Source organism: Danio rerio, chromosome 11, assembly GCF_049306965.1.
Source record: "Danio rerio strain Tuebingen ecotype United States chromosome 11, GRCz12tu, whole genome shotgun sequence".
NCBI lineage: Eukaryota > Metazoa > Chordata > Actinopteri > Cypriniformes > Danionidae > Danio > Danio rerio.
Genome location: NC_133186.1, coordinates 30,302,891 through 30,323,759, shown reverse-complemented (window position 1 = coordinate 30,323,759; position 20,869 = coordinate 30,302,891). Strand labels below are relative to the sequence as shown.

The following is a 20,869-nucleotide window of genomic DNA, read 5'->3' as shown; positions in this document are numbered from 1 at the left end:
AAATTATTATTGTTATTCTTTAATTTCACTTTTTACTGGCAAGTTTGTTAAAGATACTGTCTCAAACAAAACAAAAGTGAAGTTTCTCGATAGGGTGTTTGTGAACTTGTTGTGAATTCCTTGAATTGTTTTGTGCTGAACAAAAGAATCTGCTTTAAACACACAGCAAGTGCAAAACTGACACTTTCATGAAACAATAATCTCAAAGTCTGACACTGTCAAAGACAGCATGCTGAGCTGCAAGCAGATGAATTTTGCCAACAATAAAAGAGCCCATTTCCCATGAGTCTCTCTGCTATTTCAAACTTTTTGCATGGTCAAGGTAGCCCTCGGCTGTTCTCTGGAAATGTGACACTCGTCTCACTAGAGAAACAACTGGTACCAGCACTAATTGAAATTTTGCATGCAAAGTGACAATAGCCGGGCCCTGGGCAGCATGGATTAGGCACTGAATGGAGGTGGATTCTTTGTGAACGCCACTGTGGAGGCTGGCGTGCAGACCAGTTCCCTGCATCTGCTCATTCAACGCACTGAAAAAACACAGGATTGCGAGCAGCCGCTCACTTTACCTTTATCTAATCCTGTTTCTGAACCTCGATCACCACCTCTCCAAACCACGTTCTGCCTTTTGTTACTCTCCCAAAAAACTGTAACGCTATGCATCGGCTTACACTGCAGTGGCCCACACCCGGCGTATAGTTGGAAACGGATGGGACGCATTTACATTTGAAAGCAGATTATTCAAACTTGGCACGGATTTCAAAGTGGAAGTGTTGATATGAGGGCTAAAACAGCTATGTTAACAAACAATAGTTTTAATTATGCCCCTCTCTGTTGTTTAGAGTGTTGTGGAAATAGATTGTAAAAAGCTTAGCTGAAACAAACTTTGCAGTTGTACAAAATGCTGAGCAATTTATTTTCCTGAAAAACAAGGTAGTATTTGCATAACTTTGGAATTTTGATAGATCTCCAGTAATAAACAGATGAATAAATCCTCAAATTAAACAATTGAACTCTAATTGAATCTTGATTTCCCCACTACATATAGCATGGAAACAAGAAACACAAAAAGCAGGGAAAAAATATGCTAAATATAGTATATAGTGGCACTACATTATCAAAAAGGCCTTTATTAAAACCAGCCATGCGTGCTATTTTTGTACAACAAAGTCGGTGTAGATATTATGCAGCACCTTAAAATATAAAATATCAAACAATTTCCATAATGTTGGCAGGCACATCAATATATATAATCAGCCTTCAGACATTTGTATACAGTATGGGAACAGCCACAGCTGCTTACGGGACGTCTCAAGATGAGAGAGAAGTCACATTGTACAAGAACATTATGACAGCAAAATGGAATGCATGCTGGGAATATTGAAATAGCTAGGAATCTTTTGTATGACGGGTGTCCTACTTACAAAAGACGCCAACTCTGACGTGATAAACAACATGCAGCTCACTTGAGGTTTTATTTGTGGAATATCTTGTTTAGTATTTTTACGATCTGCCGCACTTGCATTATGTTGCTACATTTCACTACAACAGAGTTTTTGGTTTTTAAATATTATGGTGTCTTAATATATGAAACGTCCTGTTTTGTGTGTGAGCTAAATGAAATGCAAAGCAAAATAGCTAAAAAAAAAAAGAAAGAAAGGAAAAAAAATAACAGCAACTTTGATAAAGAAAATGACACAAATAATTTTTTAAGAGCCACAGCCACGAAGAATAAAAGTAAATTAAACAGAAACTTCAAACTGCTGCATAATGCAAGCTGACATATACAAAAACTTGTCACTGTGAAAAACTTCAAAGTGCCTTAGCATGGCAGCACTATTTGAAGTAAAAACCCAACGAAGAACAAAACCATATTTTATGATCACCTGCTGGGAAAAATCTATTTTCACATATGCAAATTGAGCTTGGTTTTAAAAATGCACTTGAAGCACTTTATTCTTATACTAAAGAAGTTTCACACTCAAGAGAAAATGAATCCTATGTCTTGTCTTCACCACAACCTACATTTCTTTCATCATTCCAATAGACTTTCAAAGTATCAAAGATTATTTCAAGCAAAGTATAAAACTATTCCCACATGAGCATGAATTTCAGATGGCACATTATAGCTGATGTCAAATATCTTAACGATTTGATATAATTTACACTCATTTAGCGAGGAGGATAAACACTGTTGTATAAGGCTTTAAGATGACGTCAAATCTCACTGAGCCATCTCTTCTACTGCCTGCCATCACTTTGTTTTTAAGGTCGACGCAGCGGTGACCTCTTTTTCAACTCTCTAATTTTTTTTACATCTAAGCACCATGCTTTAACACCATTGGCTGAAAAACTAGGGTGACAGAAATGCGAATCGACCAATCGCCCCAGAGTTTGTGATTCGACGATGGACAACAACCCCCCAAAAAAAGAAAAATATTATGCACACACACATTATTTATAATAAAATATTTATAAAAATGTGTGTGTTTATTATATATATATATATATATATATATATATATATATATATATATATATATATATATATATATATATATATATGCATACATACTCTTACACACTATAGTTATTATGAATGTAAAATATAACTACTATCAACTTATTAAAAAAGAAAACATTTTTTTTCCAGTAGAGAGCATTGTTAGCAAGTATTATTTATACTATTTTTTACTTTTTATTTACTTTATTTTTTCTGTACTGCAAAGACAGAACTAAAGGCAACATTTAAATAACAAAAAGAAAAGGGTCAAACAACCTTTGAGAACCACAGGGCCTCTAAAAGCAATCAGAAAAAAATAATTTTAATTACTTCAGTTCCTTTATTAAACGCTCAGGCGTCCTCTAATTTTTGAATTATAATTACTGTACATGTTAATTATTATTAAATGTCTGTGCACATTTTAATTTAAATTAAATTTGGCACTGAGAATTCTTTAACATTTTAGGCAAGTCTGACGAAATAATTAAATAAACATTTGCCCTTTATTAAAGTTACATGATTAGTCAAATTAATAGTCTAGAACTATCTGAAATTGAAAAGCCAGTCATGTTATTATAAGTTTTTAAAATTACTTTCTGAAGAAGTTAAGTTGTTTTGTTCTTTCACAAAATATTTATTAGCAACAAAAACTGTCATGCAGTACTGTCGAATAAGCCCCTAATTTAATTCAAATACAGTAGTTCCTCAGTACACAAACTTGTTGCTTTTATTATTATTATTTAATTGTTTTTAACTACATTACAGCTGTCAGTTACATTGCGTTTTGACCATATTAAATATTATAAAACCGTTTATCAAATAAATAAATAAATAAATATAATTTCATCCTTTAAAAAATCCAGCCTAAAAGTACATAATTGAGTATGCCTATAGTCATCCATTACATGACAATAAACTCAAGTATCATTAAACTTGAGAACTAAAGCCACAAGAGGATCCTGTAATACCAGCAATGCCTACTTAAAATTCATTGAGCATAATTCACTGGACACAGATATTTCAAACTGCCGGGGACTGAAAGCGTGGTCAGTAAATGAGAATAAAGGACTGTATTTGGTTGTTTTGCAATTGTGTGCTCACTGGGAACCTGTTTCATTGTCCAACATGCTGAGTCCAGCATCACCATTTCTACTGGGAAACCGGCTACACACAAGCTGAAAACAACACGCGAATCTGTTACGGGGTAAATAATATTGATGGAGTAAAATAAATAATGTTAATATACATATGAAGGTCCTTGGAGTTTATTAGTCCACCTCTGAAATGATTGTACGAATAAAGGGGCGCGAATCTCGTGCACGGCTCGCGCTCGCACACGTATACGCGCGTGGGGACAAAATAACAGTTTTAATGCTTCTATTTCACAATAAAAGTCGACAAATGTATTTTTTATACAGCACATGTTATGAATAAACTAATGCTGGTCACTAAAATGCGTTTCCTACGCCACCTGTGATGAATTTACTATATATTGTGCCTGACAGAGCAAGCCCTATCAAAAGAACACGTCCCTGTCAACGTAGAAAAATGTCACATTTGCCCCAGTATCAAGCCACATTCGTTAATAAGCAAAAAAATGGTTTCGTATCTTATTTCTTGGATGCCGTTCAAAACTAACGTGCCGTGACGGTAAACTCTCAGGCTGTCGGCAAGATGCTGGACTCGCAAAACACGGGGAAGAAACATCTTACCTTCAATAGCCAGGACTGATGGTAGTGTCCATAAAATCCATAGGATATCCATCATTGGTTTCTTAAGGATGAAATTATATGAAGTCCAGACATTCAAATAAAATGAGCCCTGAAAGCCATTGATATCAGACGCTGGCGCAGACCGGCAGACTTTCACCTTCCGTTGAATGAATACGATGCCATAAACACACAACTAAAATCCTGAGCGAGTATGGACGAGACCAAATGAGTCAGACGAGGGGAGGGTGGTGGTTGGGAGCACCGCGTGAGATCCACCAGAGGAAGAATGTGCATGAGAAACGTCCTATTACCAACAAGAATAAACACAGTAAAGATAATTTCGTTGATTAAAATTGACCCGAGCAGATTTCCGTCGTATATACAATAAAAAGGTTCGGACAACCAACCCGAAAGCGCACATTTCTTCTGTCCCACCTGTCAATCAAAGCTAGAGCGTAACTATTCAGCCTTATCTGCGGATGCTCGAGTGAAAAATTGGTACTATTGGAAAAGCATGGAGGTGTGAATTAAGACTCGTAGATGAAATGTGTACAGTTATGGAAAATATGTTTGTTATAGTAGTTCTTGTAATCATGGAATTGTATGTCGGCTCGTTTTTTTCGGTCTCCCACCTTCTTCAAAAAAAGTAAAGGTAAGAAGGTTTTTAAAATTGCCGTGAGCGAGAAAACAAAACTAACGTCAACAAGCGCATAAAAGTGAGTATTTTCATATTGTATAATGATTTCTAACGTATTTATTGCATTGCTTTAAATAATATATGAAACATATCCTATAAGTAAATAAAAGTATTTTTAAATGAAGAATAATAATGCTATGCTTTTGTCTCTCATTGTATGTAACTTAGTTTAGAGACACAGATGTTTTATTTGTACACACTGAAGTTAAATCAATGAGAGCAGAATGAGATTCAATGTCTGTGGCAGCTGTGACACTCACTAGGCCTCATTTGCAATTTTAACAATGCGTCCAAGGACTAACAATATTTTGAATGAATTTGTGCATGTGCCTGTAACAGCTCGTGTAAAGCAAATATAAGCAAAGCTATTCTATTGTATAAGCAAAGCTATTCTGTCCCCTACAGCTATTAGCCTTACTTATATTTGTATTACAAATAGTACGCTAGTTCACAACAAATTAATAAAAAAAAAAAAATCTGACCCACAGATGAGCATAAAAACATACAAATATTTAGTATGATAGCAGCCTTTCATCTTTGTTTAATATTTTTGCACGAATTTAAATTGTCACTATAATTCAAATCCTTTCTTTTCAGCTCCAGAGTGCAAAAATAACGAACCTTGAAACCTTGAATGAATAATATTACTTTCCAATTGCTTATTCCAAGGAAAATAGTTTATTGGCAAGAAATGGAGATTATTACTTGTAATGCGAATATAGCAGGATCATGGCACCTGTTCTGACTTTAATACTCGCTATACCTAGCTTAAAATTGTAACTATTTTCAATTTAACTATTTGAAACAAAATAGCAGACTTTGTGAAGAAAGACAGACCTGCTGTATTTTTATCCCTCTCTACAGCTCGGTTGGCTCTTGCTTGAAAATCTTTCAAAAGTCTGGACCTATAGAGTTACCTGATCCCAGCTGGTTGTACTACACATAGCTATGTGCTATAATACATCTTTATACAGAATGTCCGGCTCAAGTGGTGTGTGGAGTCTGTTAAATAAAGTTACAGACACAGAGAAAAACAAAGGTCAATATAACGCAAACACTGCTCAGCATAATTGAGTACACCCCATTTTGAAAATGAATATTTTTATATTTCTCAGTGAATATAGGCAATGCATTTGGTTGCATTTAAACAAAACAGATTTATTAAACAGACATATTTATTAAAATAATATTTTAGTCACCAAACATATTTAGAAATTGACAGATAACAATTAAATTCTAACTAAATATTGCAAAAAAAAAAAAAGTTACACCTACAAAATTTCAACTACATTTTTACATTTTTAATACAATTACATTTTACAACTCATTACATTATTTAATATTTTTCTATAACATTTAAATCTGGGTTTACTAGTTTTTTGACCGTTCTCATAAGTTATTTTGTTAAGCTCCAGTTTTGGCTTCAGTACTGACTAATCTAATTTGTATGAACAAATATAATATTTTACAGCTTCCTATTAAAAATATGAATTTAAAAGAGATTTGTGAGGGGTGTACTCATATGACCACTCTGGTAATTTTACTTGATTGCATTTTTTAAAATAGTTGGAGAAAAGTCTAATTTATTAATTAAAAAATAAACATTTATGAACCAATAAATAATTGATTAATTAAATTTTTTTTCCTAAATTTAATTCTATGCCAGCTTAGAACAACCTTAAATCATTATACATCATGTCTGGCTTATTAAGAAATGTGTAAAGTCTGTAAATAAAAAATAAACATTAAAATATCAAACTAAATCACTTAATATAATGAAGGTTTTATTAATTATTTATAACTGACAAGACCTGGTGATTATGGTAGAATCCATTTTACAAATGAGAAAAAAAAAATCGAATTCAGGTTTGTCTAAATGTTGTGGCTTTTAATTTTAAAGTCTTTACAAACACAATTAAAAAAGCATGTGAATCTAGTAGATGTGGTCAGAGCATTTATTTATACTCACCTACACTGTATGTTACTACATTTTTTAAAATTGTATGTTTAATTTCCATTACTATTTAATTTCAGTAAAAAATAAAATAATAAACAAATAATAAAAATAATAACAAATCTGTGTGAGTCAGAAGATGACAGTAAAATCCATTGCCCACAAGTGTTACAGTAAATTGATCTTTTCAAAAAGTAATTGCTTAGAAATCACAAAGGCATTTTGGCTTTGTTGTTAAATCCATTTCATGAGTGGATTTAGCCTAGAGTAAGAATGTGGCCTGAAAACAAGCTTTGATTAATCACCTCCACCGACTTTAAAGTAACTCTGCAAGTCCCCTACAAACAGTTTTATTGGCGCATAAAAAAATGACAGACCATGGCGTCAGCAGCAGTTTTAAAATATGTAAAACTTTGCATTTCAGACAGCCAAAAGAACAATAATTTAATACAGAATGAAATCCTTCAAACAGATTGTAAATGGATAAGCTTTTTGACCTGTCAGATGTAGTTTGTAAGATTCGACTGATGAAATTGTGTGTCATTGTTTGCCAAGCCACAAACAGTATTATGAATTTTTCCTTAAAGCAATATGTGACTTATTTCCCGTCTCAGCAGCTGGTAGTGTAATCTAAATAATGCTGCGTATGAGTATAATCAGACAGAGTTGAACACAGGCAAAAGGTAAAATTCGAAGAAGCCCACGAGCTGATTCTCTACACAGATGGAATCAAGTGAGTTGTTATAACTGACAGTAGCAGGGTATGGGGCACGGATCTCAGATTAATAGCAGCCGGGACTGCTTTTACCATTCCCTGCGAGGTCACTGAATTTGACCAAGTAAATCACGGCCGACTTAGAGGTCCGCTATATATCAGAACGCAGATATAGACCTATAAGGTGTCTGTCTAAATAACCTGAGACTTGTGGGCAATGATGGGATTAAGTTATTCTATTCCCTGTTATTGAATTTGGAATCTGCGTTTTGTTAGTCTACGCGCTCATGGAACAAAGCTGTTATTGTAATATAAAGAACTGGCAGTATTTTACCCGAAAATACCAGTCAGTCTGAGGAGAAATATCAAAGGATATAAAACTAGACTAACCATGGGAGACTGGACTTTAATACTTTGACTTATGTCTGCTGGAATATCAAGTAAGAAATGTTTTAAATTATTTTTATCATTTCCCGTATGGAAAAGAATGTGTATTGCGAATTGATACCGTTCTCTAATATCACAGTTACATCAAAGGGGAAAACTACTGTGTGTGTGAACGAATTCTGGTGGAGTCGTTTAGCCCGCTCGCTTTTAAAACCCAAAACCTACACTTTAAAGTCATATTAATATATTCAAATCAGGGGCTGACTTTGCTTTAACAAAAAAAAAAAAAAAAAAAAAAAAACCTGATTTATTTTTATACTGTAGTTTCAGCTCTGAGTTTCTGGACTGTCTCACAAATAAATATTTTTAATTGCATAAATTTATTAGCATCAAACAGATTTTTATGTTGGCTCTTGCGCTTGTGAAAGGCTATGAATTAAAATGTATCTTTCAAAATAAAATAATGAATAACAGAAATGCACACACTCGTAAAGCAGATCACATGGGACAAAAAAGCTTTTTAAAAAGTTTAGCATATGGATAGCATTTTAAAGGGACACTATCTTTTACACTTTTATTACATTATCAGAAATAAATCATAAAGCAAAGTTTTATTCAACAAATGTAAAAAAAATGCAAACCAATATTTTATTAAACACTTAGCATAACAAATTCAATGCAAATTTATCCCAGTTTTATCATTATGTTTTGATCTGTAATTCGCAGAAACGTCTTAAATTAAAATGAATCCTGAAGATTAGGTAGAAAAGTTTAACACATCACAAACAAAAAAACCGTTTCTGATAAAATGTGTGATGTGTGTGACTTCAATCTGACTCTACTGAACAACCGAAGGGCCAAATTGCTTCAACAGTGCCACCTTGAGTTCAGGAGTGACACTTGTCTGTTCATTTTGACTCATGCCTTCTAGCTTTTGTCAGACTTAACACTATAATACTACTGTTGTCTTGTAGCTCTTTAAATTAACTTTTATATTTTAAAGCTACTTAAAATATTGACCTGTTCTAATTAACAGCTTTTCTAATATTCATCAGCAATTCTTCACAAATTATAAATTATCCCACATTTTTTAAATGTTGACTCAGAAATACAAGTTTGCTTTCATGCCCACATCATTATAATTGCATAAGTTTAATTAATTTGGCCTGCAGTGTTCAAAATCAGAACACAGGAGGTAAATAATTTGCTCCAAATCTGGAAAAAATATTGTCTACACTTTCAGAAATAAAGATACAAAATCTGTCACTAGGGCAATACCTTTTCAAAAGGAAAATTTTGCTCCTAACAGATCCCTAAAGGTACATATTAATAACCAATAAGTACAAACGTGTGCCTCATAGTAACTTAAAGGTACAAAGTTTACTTTAACGGTACTAAAGTCCACCTGTATTGTTTAATAGTGTACCTTTTGAAAAGGTCCAACCCCAGTGACAATTTTTTGCATTTGTAAAATTTTGAACCTTTATGTCTTAGTGTGTATATAAACATATACAGTTGAAATCAGAATTATTACGCCCCCCCCTGCCCTGAATTATTAGCCCCCCTGAATTATTTCCCCCCCAATTTCTGTTAACAGAGAACAGATTTATTCAACAAATTCCAAAACATAATAGTTTTATCAACTCATGTTAATAACTGATTTATTTTAACTTGCCATGAAAACAGTAAATAATATTTGACTAGATATTTTTCAAGACACTTCTACAGCTTAAAGTGACATTTAAAGCCTTAACTAGTTCATTAGGTTACCTAGGTAAGGGTAATTAGGCAAGTTATTATATAATGATGGTTTGTTCTGTAGACTATCGAAGAAAAAAATAGCCCAAAGAGGCTAATTATTTTCACCTTAAAATGGTTCTTTTAAAAAATTAAAATCTGCTTTTATTCTAGCCAAAATAAAATATTATCAGACATGGTGTGAACATTTCCCTGCTCTGTTAAACATCATTTGGGAAATATTTAAAAAGAAAGCAAAAAGAAGAAAAAAAAAAAGAAAATCAGTGGAGGTTTAATAATTTTGATTTCAACTGTACACACTTTTTAAAAATAGAAATGCGCTACGAAAGAATGTACGATTACTATGACTACATCGAATATTGCAGTTTCAGCGGGAACATTTTGTCCAGAAGGTCCAGAGAGAAAAATAAATTACTGTACAGTATGTACCTAAAGTAAACGTGAATTGGTATTGTGAGAGTCAAAAAAACACATGCAGGCAAATCAAAATTAATACAGATGGCTCCTGGTGTAATGAAGCAAAACTAATGGCCTGTTCAAGAAACTTTACATTCTTTACAACATTACATTTAATCCACAGTCACAACAAACAGTACACCTGTTCAAGCGTTAAATGTTATTGTGCTGTTTTATGACAACAAGAAAGAGGGTTACAGCTAAAATAGGGTATATGCAGAAAGACTTAATTTGTCAGAAACCTAGGTCAAGCGCTTTCATTGAACTACAAAAATGGTGCTTAAGGTCTGTTATCTTTAAAAATCAACGATCTTCACTGCCTGAATATACAAGAAGCACTGCGTTATATTACATCTTTCCGCACCATGTCTTTAAAATACGAATTTTAATTTAAACCCCAGTATTTTCAATAGAGTACGGCTTTTCATCCCGTTTTACACTTGAACAACTAAATGAATGCCGAATTCTATTTAACTGATTGTATTTTAATTACATTACAACATTGATGCTGTAAAAGGAACCTAATTAAATTGAAACATTAGCTGTGCATATACCGTATCATCTTTAATATTCAACTAAAAATAAGAGTCATCTGAACAAATGAACAGCAAACCTTCATTTTTGGGTGAACAATACATTCAAGCTCTTAAAAAACAAATGTATTGCCTGTATCCATTCAGAAAGCAGAGCCATTGAACCACCTTTTAGTCAACATTCGGCGGTTCAAGTCACCTTATCTGTATTTTGTAATTGGCATGGCTGTCTGCAGAACGTAATGAAGGCAAGCTTTAAAGTGCCCTGCTATCTGCTAAGTGTGTGTGCTTGATCTCCGACCTTTGTGTCAGATCCTGGCTGCTCTATAATCTGAGAAGACCCTTCAGATGTGGATTAACCCTCAAGAGACACTGCCTTTACCAGTCTGAGAGAAAAGATAAGGCTTTTATAGCAGCACTTCACATTCAAGGTTAAAATTAAGCTCGGGCTTGACTTGAGCTGTCCTGCACTTGGGATTTCTTTCACAGTTGCATCTTCGTCTTCTTTTTTAAGGTGATAAACGAGCCCTTCCGGTGATAAGGGTTGAATATAATGTGCGAGTTTGAACGTTAATGAATTCTGTTCTTGCGTTGATACAGCACACCGGTTCTCTGTGCTTCTCCTGTGGTCAGGTTTAGTTACCGCTTATCCTATTCACTTAAGTCATCCTATTAGTGTTTCAGCGACTCAATGCCAAAACATGAACTGAACCTCAATTAGGCTGTGCAGATTTAATCATAGAGCCAGAAGTCATGTCCCTTTTTAATTAACTTATGCTGGATTATTACCATGCCAAGTACAACTTATGCGAGAGAAAAATACAGTACTTCTGTGAGATCACTGGAAGAAAGTCATCCTTATAAAGTAGTTCTCGTAGCACATGATATCATTTTTTGGGTTGCAAAAATGCTTTGTTGAAGTGTGTCACCGTGTTGCATTGCATCTTTATCCGTTTATGAGTGAGACAGGCCTGTGTTAAACATTCCCCGAGACCCAAACCTCACAAATCAGCCACTGCAGAACCAGGACATGGGTTTTATCACCAAAATAAATCCACGTCTGTTACGGTAAAAGCATAGCCTCTGGTGAAATAATTCAAATGACGGTCGTAGAGAGGCATCTTTCATCGTTTTGTCGTCAATCATTTGTCCTACGGTCTGGGCCACATGAACCCCAAACAGACCTCGTTCTAATTGATCCAGCGCTCTTCATATAAAGCGGTGATCGCTCCAGCAGCCATGCCGAAGTATTCGTGAGGGGGGGTTTGGGGGTGACTTTAGAGCCAGACCTCCTGTAATGTTCCTCAGGTGGACGAACGCGGCCCTAAAGAAGAGTGGCTTTCATTAGCCACATGAAACACAAGCTCCCGGTCCGCAGCTTTGTTCGCTTTCCAAATGCAGATTAGCTAGAATTCCCTCGCAAAGCTCCTGTGCGTCCTGTCAGACTTCTTGTGGGCCAAAAAAATATAATCCCAAGAAGGGGATTTTCTCACGTGCACCTGTGTGCGCATGTCAAACGCCATATGTAACTCTAGACAAAACATATGCGTTTGTTTCTGAGAAAAGCCAAAGCATATGTTGATTCTGTCGAGGATGCTTCAAGCTCCCTATGTTTTCATTTGAAGCAGACTGATGTTATAAAGCAAGAGATTGGAGAAATTACACAGATAATTCCCATTAGCTCTCATTTTCAGCAGTCACTCACGATTGGATATGAAACATGTATAATATTGCTCCTTAAAAGTATTGGAAGGCTGCAATGTTAAAACAAGTAATTTTGTAGCCTGCATTAATAAAAACATGCATTTTTTCATGCATTTTACTATTATTATTATTATTATTATTATTATTATTATTATTATTATTATTATATTAAACTGCAAAGTTTTCATTCTTGGATATTACCAAGAAAATAAAAATACATAATGAATCAATAAATGTGTGCATATACAGTATAAATATTATTAATGTATTATTAGTATTATTATAATTATCATTACTATTATACAACAGTAATGCTTTTCAGTATATTTGAATGAATGATTAATACAACGAATAAATGTTTTAGCATTGATTTTAGTTTGCTGATTGTATTATATTTGCTCTATATTATTCAGTTTCTACATCTAAAACATTGATAAACCAAAAGCAGATGGAACTGGTAAACAGTACTCCATAGCTAATCAGATTTACTTCTATATGATTGTGGATTATTAAGTGAACTGCGATGCATTATCCCACCCTTCCCGACAGCATTTAACATTCCTAGCATAATCGCAGAGACTCCGTCCACCCCGCAATGTGAAAATCCACCGTTTACAGCGAGTACAGTTTGGCAGCTCAGTGAACTAAGAGATTGAGCTCTCCACGTGTCAGTCAAACTACTGCATCCATAAACTGACCACGACACTTACAGCTTTAACATCTACCTTTACAGAAAGTGTTTAACGAAATGTTTAATCCTTAATTGCATTAAGCAGACTGTCAGTTTGGCTGGTCAGTTAACTAACTGCCTCAAAGTGAAATTTACTAATGAGGTATGAAGTACATAAACGAAGTACTTGAAAGTACAGATAACCAAATAAAATATTATTTCATAAAAAGTCCTCCTCGGATTAGCTTGAGTTAAAGTAAAAAGTACTTGATTTAAAATGTAATTAGGTACTTTATGTACGAAGTAATGATCACTGCTGTCAAATGACGGGTGATAAATCACTGCAGTCAAATGATGCAAATAATGGCATCCACAATAAAAGATTGTATTTACATAAAATATGCATACAGTTGAAGTCAGAATTATTAATCCACCTTTTATTTATTTATTTATTTATTTATTTTTTTTTTAATTTTCCAAATGATGTTTAGCAGAGCAAAGACATTTTCACAGCATGTCTGATAATATTTTTTTTCTTCTGGAGAAAGTCTTATTTGTTTTATTTTGGCTTTAATTTAAATAAAAAAAAAACTTTTAAAGTCAAAATTATTAGCCCCTTTGAGCCATATTTGTTTTCGATAGTCTATAGAACAAACTATCGTTATACAATAAGTAGCCTAATTAACATAACCTGCCTAGTTAACCTAATTAACCTAGTTAAGCCTTTAAATGTCACTTACCGCTGTATAGAAGTGTCTTGAAAAATATCTAGCAAAATAATATGTACAGTCATCATGGCAAAGATAAAAGAAATCAGTTATTAGAAATGAGTTAATAAAAGTATTATGTTTAGAAATGTGTTGATAAAATCTTCGCTCAGTTAAACTGGGGGATATTGGGGGGAAAATAAATAATATTTCTATAATAATTCGGGGCTAATAATTCTGACTTCAACTGTATGCACTGTGTATATTTATTACACTCTAAAAAGGGATGGATTGTTCCAACTCAACATTGGGTCAAATATGAACACAACCAATGCTGTGTTCATTTTTTCAAATAAATTTAAATGCCCCTTTTTAACACAGTTCTTGGGACTTAGCCATATTTTGACCCAAAGCTTTTATAAATGCACAAATGTACAACTGAAGTCAAAATTATTAGCCCCTTGAATTATTAGCCACGTTTATTTTTCCCAATTTTTTATTTTTATTTCTGTTTAACAGGAGATTTTTCCAAAACATTTCTAAACATAATAGTTTTAATAACTCATTTATAATCACTGATTTATTTTATCTTTGCCATGGTTACAGTAAAAATTATTTTACTAGATATTTTTCAAGACACTTCTATACGGCTTAAAGTGACGTTTAAAGGCTTAACTAGGTTAATTAGGTTAACTAGGCAGGTTAATATAATTAGGCAAGTTATTTTATAAAGATGTTTTTTTCTGTAGACTATTAAAAAATATTTAGCTTAAAGGGGCTAATAATTTTGACCTTCAAATGCCTCTTTAAAAAAATAATAATAAACTGCTTTTATTCTGGCCGAAATAAAACAAATAAGACTTTCTCTAGAAGAAAAAATATTATCAGACATACTGTGAAAATTTCCTTGCTTTAATAAAATCATTTGGTAAATATTAAAAAAAGAAGAAAAAATAATTGAAATGGGGTTTAATAATTCTGTTTTTAACTTTATATATATGTGCAACACACACGCATGCGCACACACACACACACACACACACACACACACACACACACACACACACACACACACACACACACACACACACACACACACACGCACACACGCGCACACGCGCACACGCGCACACGCGCACACACACACACATACACACACACACACACACACACTCGCGCGCACACGCGCACACACGCACACACAGTATATAATAAAAAAGAAATGCTGCATTGTTGTAACCAAGCATTGGGTCAAATATGGTCAAACCCCGTCTTAGGATTAAAAATTGGAATTTAGATTTAATATTAATAATTAAATCAATGTCGGGTTTATCCATAATATTGGGTTACAACAACCCAGCATTTTTAAGAATGTATACATGTAAAAATGTAAAGCTCAATATATACTTTTATTTTGGATGTGACTAATTGTTATTGGACAGCACTATTAATGATCAATGTTTATGCAAGAAATGTTTACGTTTATTATCAAAACTTATTACATATGGATAAGTTATTTATTTATTTTAGTTTATTTATTATAATCCAAGTTTGAAAACATGTGAAAATTACAAAATATACCACATAGCCAAACATACAAAAGGAAAAAATGAAATGTATCCAGACAAATTTAGCCACACAACATAAAACCAGATGTCCCCAAAACAATAATTGCTATGTAATGCATGTCTGTTGTGTATACTACAGAAAATGCTTGAGCATTACTTTGTTCTAATTGTTTATATGTTTAGGTTTTAAGTAATATCCACCAAATTCATAACACATATGGACACATTCAAGCCAAACAATGGGCTTAAACATCCTCCCTTTTACAGCATTAATGCATAAACAACTAACAGTCCTGACCTAAAAAGGACTTTCATTTTCAATAATAAATCCTAAAATTCAGCATTAGTGGCTTTTACTTCATACCATCAGTCAAAGGACCTCCTGTTTTTAAATCAAGTTGATGAATTCAGTGAATCGTTAACTGGAGACTCGCTCTGAATGGATTTGAATTACTGTGTTGTTGATTCTCGAACAGACACAATCAGATCGGTCCAATTCACAAATTACTTGGGTAACAAGTTACAATAAGCTTGTATTAGTTAATGCATTTACTAACATGAAAAAACAATGAACAATACATTTATTGCAGTATTTGTTCATGGAAATATAATTGTTCATTATCAGTTCATATTAACTCACAGTGCATTAATGAACATAAACATGAATTTGAATGTTAATAATGCATTAGTAAATGTTGAACTATGAATAATAATTGCTGTACCAGAATTGTTTATTATTAGTCCATGTTAGTAAATACATTAACTAATGAAACCTTATTGTGAAATGTGACCATTAATTGTTTAGTGTAACTTTTTTGTTTAGTGAACTGATTTAATTCATAAACAAATAAAACACAGCTATTTTGTCTCTAAACGTGATGATTTATCCTGTTTAAAACATTATACTTTCCATGCATATATATATATATATATATATATATATATATATATATATATATATACTGTATACATACATACACAGTATGCTAATGTGTGTTTATACATACTATATGTGTAATGTGTATATTTTATTATGTATAGACATTTTTATTATATATATATATATATATATATATATATATATATATATATATATATATATATATATATATATATATATACACACTTTTTTTTTTGAATTCCTAAAAAAAGTACTGTGCTTAGTTGAAGTAAAAAAAAAAAAAAAAAAAAAAGTTCTGTCCTTACTTGCTTTCAGACTGATTCATAACTTTCCGCAAACTTCCTAACTCTTTATTCTGTGTTGCTGTTCTTCAGGAGGTTATTATTGCTCTCCATCTGGAAGATATTTCCCTGATATGCCATCAGGTCTGTGGTAGGCTCATTGTGAATCACTGTTTGGTGGTCTGTGGGCGACTCATGCACCCATTTCTTATGCTGGGCTGCTCAGTACCACAGTGACTGTAAAGAAATACAGCGTTGTGCTATAGGGAGCTCTCAGCAGATGTATTATTAATGGCTGGGGATGACAACGTTATGGCCAAGGCAGAGATCAGGCTCTTAAAAAACTTCAGCAATTGCTTTTCAGAATAATTTCAAGGTGTTTAGGTGGTAGCTTGATGTGAATTACTGTCTAGGTTTTTTTTTTCATGATGCAATCGCCCTTCAGCCCAGCTGTCATAATTTGTGTTTGGTTATAATAGGCTTTCTTATTTAAGCTGAGCATTTATTTTAGAAAGCTATTTGGATGAATTGCTTATTCTGAATACTGAATTTAATTCTGCAGCAACTTACATTTGCAAAATATATTAAAATATAATAAATCCAAAAAACTGTGGAAATAAAAATGCAAATATTATTGAAACACTTTTATCATCATTCAGTGTAACAAGATACTGACGTGTAATTATTTAAACATTTAAAACTCTTTATTTTTTTAATTAATGAAATTATAATTAAATAAGAAATTAAAATCAATTAAATTATTTTCAAAACTTGCATTATATATAAAAAAATCCATTTCAGACTTTTTTTTATGTTTTGCACAACACTATTGTTTTTATTAAGTTCTCAAGTTCAAAAAAAAGTAGTACAAAGTTAGAAAATGTCAATATTTAGAAAAACATTATTTGGTGGAATAACCCTAATTTTCAATCACAACAAATTTTAACTTACTGTCAAAAAATATTTTTTATATATAATCTTTTTTTTAAAGGTGGAAAATGTTATTTGACATTTATAGAATAATGCAAATAAGACTCGTAATCAGGTGGGGGGTTTCAGGTGGTTTGAAAGACCCACCCCTCGCTGACAAAGGTCCAGAATTGGTCCCATACATAAGCTTATTTATCTTATTTTTGTCTGCTATGCCATCATAAGGCTTTAACCCTTTAACTGTGTGCTTTACCAAATGGTTGACTATGTTTTGACTGTTTAAAATAATGACTGATTTTTTAGAAATTACGGGATGTGTTGAAAAAAAATACATTAAGTGTGTTAACTAGCGACATATAGGAGTTAAGAAAAGCAATCCAAATATTTTAACTTTGTGGGGCAATTAAAGGGTAAGACCACGTGAAGTCATCTTTCGCTAATGTTTTTTTTTAAAAAGAGAAAACATCTTTTATTCTAAATATTGGACTTAGTCTTGAAACAAAAAAATATATAATCATATACAATTAATAAATAATCAATAAAAGTTGCGAAGCATCAAAAGCCGCCCATATTACAATTAATTTGAATACTCTAGCTATTGTTGTCATTAATAATTTTTTTAATTAACTTTTTTACGAGAAAAATCATGAAGCTCTACACTATTATTATTAGCATTATTATTATGTTTTAATATTTTTTATTCAAATGGCCAAATTCTGACTGAGGAAAGTTGCTGACCAGTTTGTTATTTGCCTAATAACTGACAATAAGGCAACAGTTTTTAATTTAAAACTTTAACAGATTGCTATTTTTTCTAGTGATATACAGTGCTCAGCGTATACGAGTACACCCCTCACAAATCTTGTATTTAAATTCATATTTTCTATAGGATGCGTTAAAACATTATATTTGTGCATGTACATTAGATTAGCTCCAGATTTGGCTTAAGTACTGATTAATCTACCAAAATAACTTAAGATAAAGGTCCAAAAAAATAGTAGCTCAAATTTATATAAAAATACAATTTTAAAAAATAAAAAAATTTTGAGAGAAACAAACAAAAAAGATTTTGTTGAAATTTGCAGTTTAATTTTGTTTGCAATATTTTGCATGAATTTAAATTTCTATTTATTATTTCTAAAATCTAAATATTCAATTTCTAAAGATGTTTAGTGAATAAAATATTATTTCAATAAATATGTCTGTTTAATAAATCTGTTTTGTTCAAATGAACCAAAATATGACCTGCTGTATATTCACTGAGAAATGGATAGAAATATTCATTTTCAAAATGGGGTGTACTCATATATGCTGAGCACTGTATGATATAATACATTTGTATTTAAAAAAATAAGTATTTATTTATATTTCTTTATTCTTAATCTTTAAGAAATATTTTGGTACATTAAAATGTGGGGTTATGATGACCATCCAACAAGCTAATACAGTTTTAAAAAAATAGGGCTTTAAATGCAGTATTTAAACCTCAGAGTTAATTAGAAAATAAGGCGAATGACAGCTAAAAGGTCCACTGTTTAAGAAAAAAAAAGAACAACCCTTTCACCAGGCTACGGGCATGCAAATATTAACATTTTACTTAAAATGAATGCAGTGAATCCAGAGAAATTTAGAGAATTTTCAAGAGGCTTGTTTTTTTTTTGTCTGCTGTCTACGTCTATTTATCTATGTCTATGTCTATAGTACCTTAAAATCTACATTCTACAGACAGACAGACAGAAAGATAGATCCTATATTAAAAATAAGTTATGAAATCAAATATTTTACTCAACACAATTGATGCATCAGTGATAGTGCTGATCATTCTTCACTGATTGAAAAACAAACTACTCATAATTCTATAAGAGCTGAATAAATTGATAATCGACTGTAAAAAATGTGTTCGTTCCAAGAAAATATATATATTACAAAATGTATATCATTGCAAACATGTTTTTTGCGTGTGCGTGCAACTATATATGCGACTCAGTGCAGTGCAGCGGAGTTGTGAAATGGAGCAGAAGAATATAAGAGTGACATACAGAAATGTGGATGGCTCTGCCTCAAGATGAGCGGGGGCACAGAAACAGCCCAACGGAGGATCCAGAGGTCGTTCCCATGACAGCCTCTGCCCAGGGAGTTTGCTGACCCCTTCAGCCTGCCAATATAAGCAGAGTGCAGATTGTAGGTCACATATGGCACAGACGATCCAATCAGGACTAATCTGGCTTGACTCGGGGTCATAAATTACACTGCAAAGCTGGCTTCTACCCAGGCTTAACTCGCTGGACAGGTCAGGCCCACATTAATGGGAGCGTTTATGAAAACAATACACACAAAAGGACCCTCACATCTCTTGATGCATGAAAATATTTCTTTTTGGAAAAGAACGAGAGAGAATCATTATATATAGTATTATATAATAACATTATATATATATATATATATATATATATATATATATATATATATATATATATATATATATATATATATATATAAGATAATGTACATTTACATTTATATATAAAAATGTTTATGATACAAATTAAATATCATAAAATTAAATATAACAATTTAAAAATCTATGTAACAAAATTGTCTTATTTGTATTGTTTTGTTTATATGTGTATCACACATACATAATAAATACCTAAATAAATACATTTAAATGAAGCCACTATTGATGTCAGGCCCAAATTGGCTAATCGGGAGAATTCCCAGTGAGCTGGTCCATTTTTTTGTGCTGCGAGAGCCGGTGTCCCTAGCTGCTTGCACTCTCAGCAGTTGCACTTGCTTCATTTGTTTATTTATTTGACTGTCGCCTCACTCTTTTCATCCATTATTTTGCCACAGCTCCGCTCTTTTTATTTATTTTCTCGAGCACCATGAGCAAAGTGCAGTCTGCAGTTTAATGATGATGTAACTATCATTCGACCCCAAACAGCGGCACCTTAATGAATATAAAAATTAAAATAATTAGTATTAATGAATATTACACCTGCTCATTGAAAATCAGATGATTCACTACATTAATAAATCTGACATAACTTGATTAGAAATCTAATAAGGGGAGAAAAAAATTAAGCCATAGTGGTCCACAATAGTGGTCCAGTGGTCAGCACGGTGTGTTATGACGCTGCCGACCCGAGTTCAAACCTCACCTGAATAATCTGTTTTTTTTTTTTTTTTACTTTTAGTGTTAAGACATATAATACTGTTTGGGTTACTTATGTAGTTGTACATATTTTATTTTTTGTGTGACCACCGTTACAAAGGACTGGATATACATAAAGAATTTTGCATAGAATATATATTCAGATATTGCAGGAAAGGACATTGTGACGTTTTAAAGAATAACGTTGGAGATTTAGCTACTCTTTAATGTTCTTATAT

General features: G+C 32.6%; 1 protein-coding gene across 11 annotated transcripts in view; it reads right to left on the bottom strand.

Moving 5' to 3' along the window:
• Positions 1 to 20,869, bottom strand: part of ephb2b (eph receptor B2b) — a 258,150-nt gene that overhangs the window by 202,470 nt on the left and 34,811 nt on the right. For 4 of the 11 annotated variants that reach the window (XM_073915884.1, XM_073915888.1, XM_073915883.1 and 1 more), the window contains one exon: positions 19,516 to 19,631. The exons of 4 other annotated variants lie outside the window; for them this stretch is intronic. Coding sequence is in view for 3 of the 7 variants with exons in the window: in NM_001327743.1 (NP_001314672.1) it covers positions 4,216 to 4,270 (55 nt within the window). In the remaining 4 variants the exon portion in view is untranslated. 11 annotated transcript variants of the gene reach the window in all.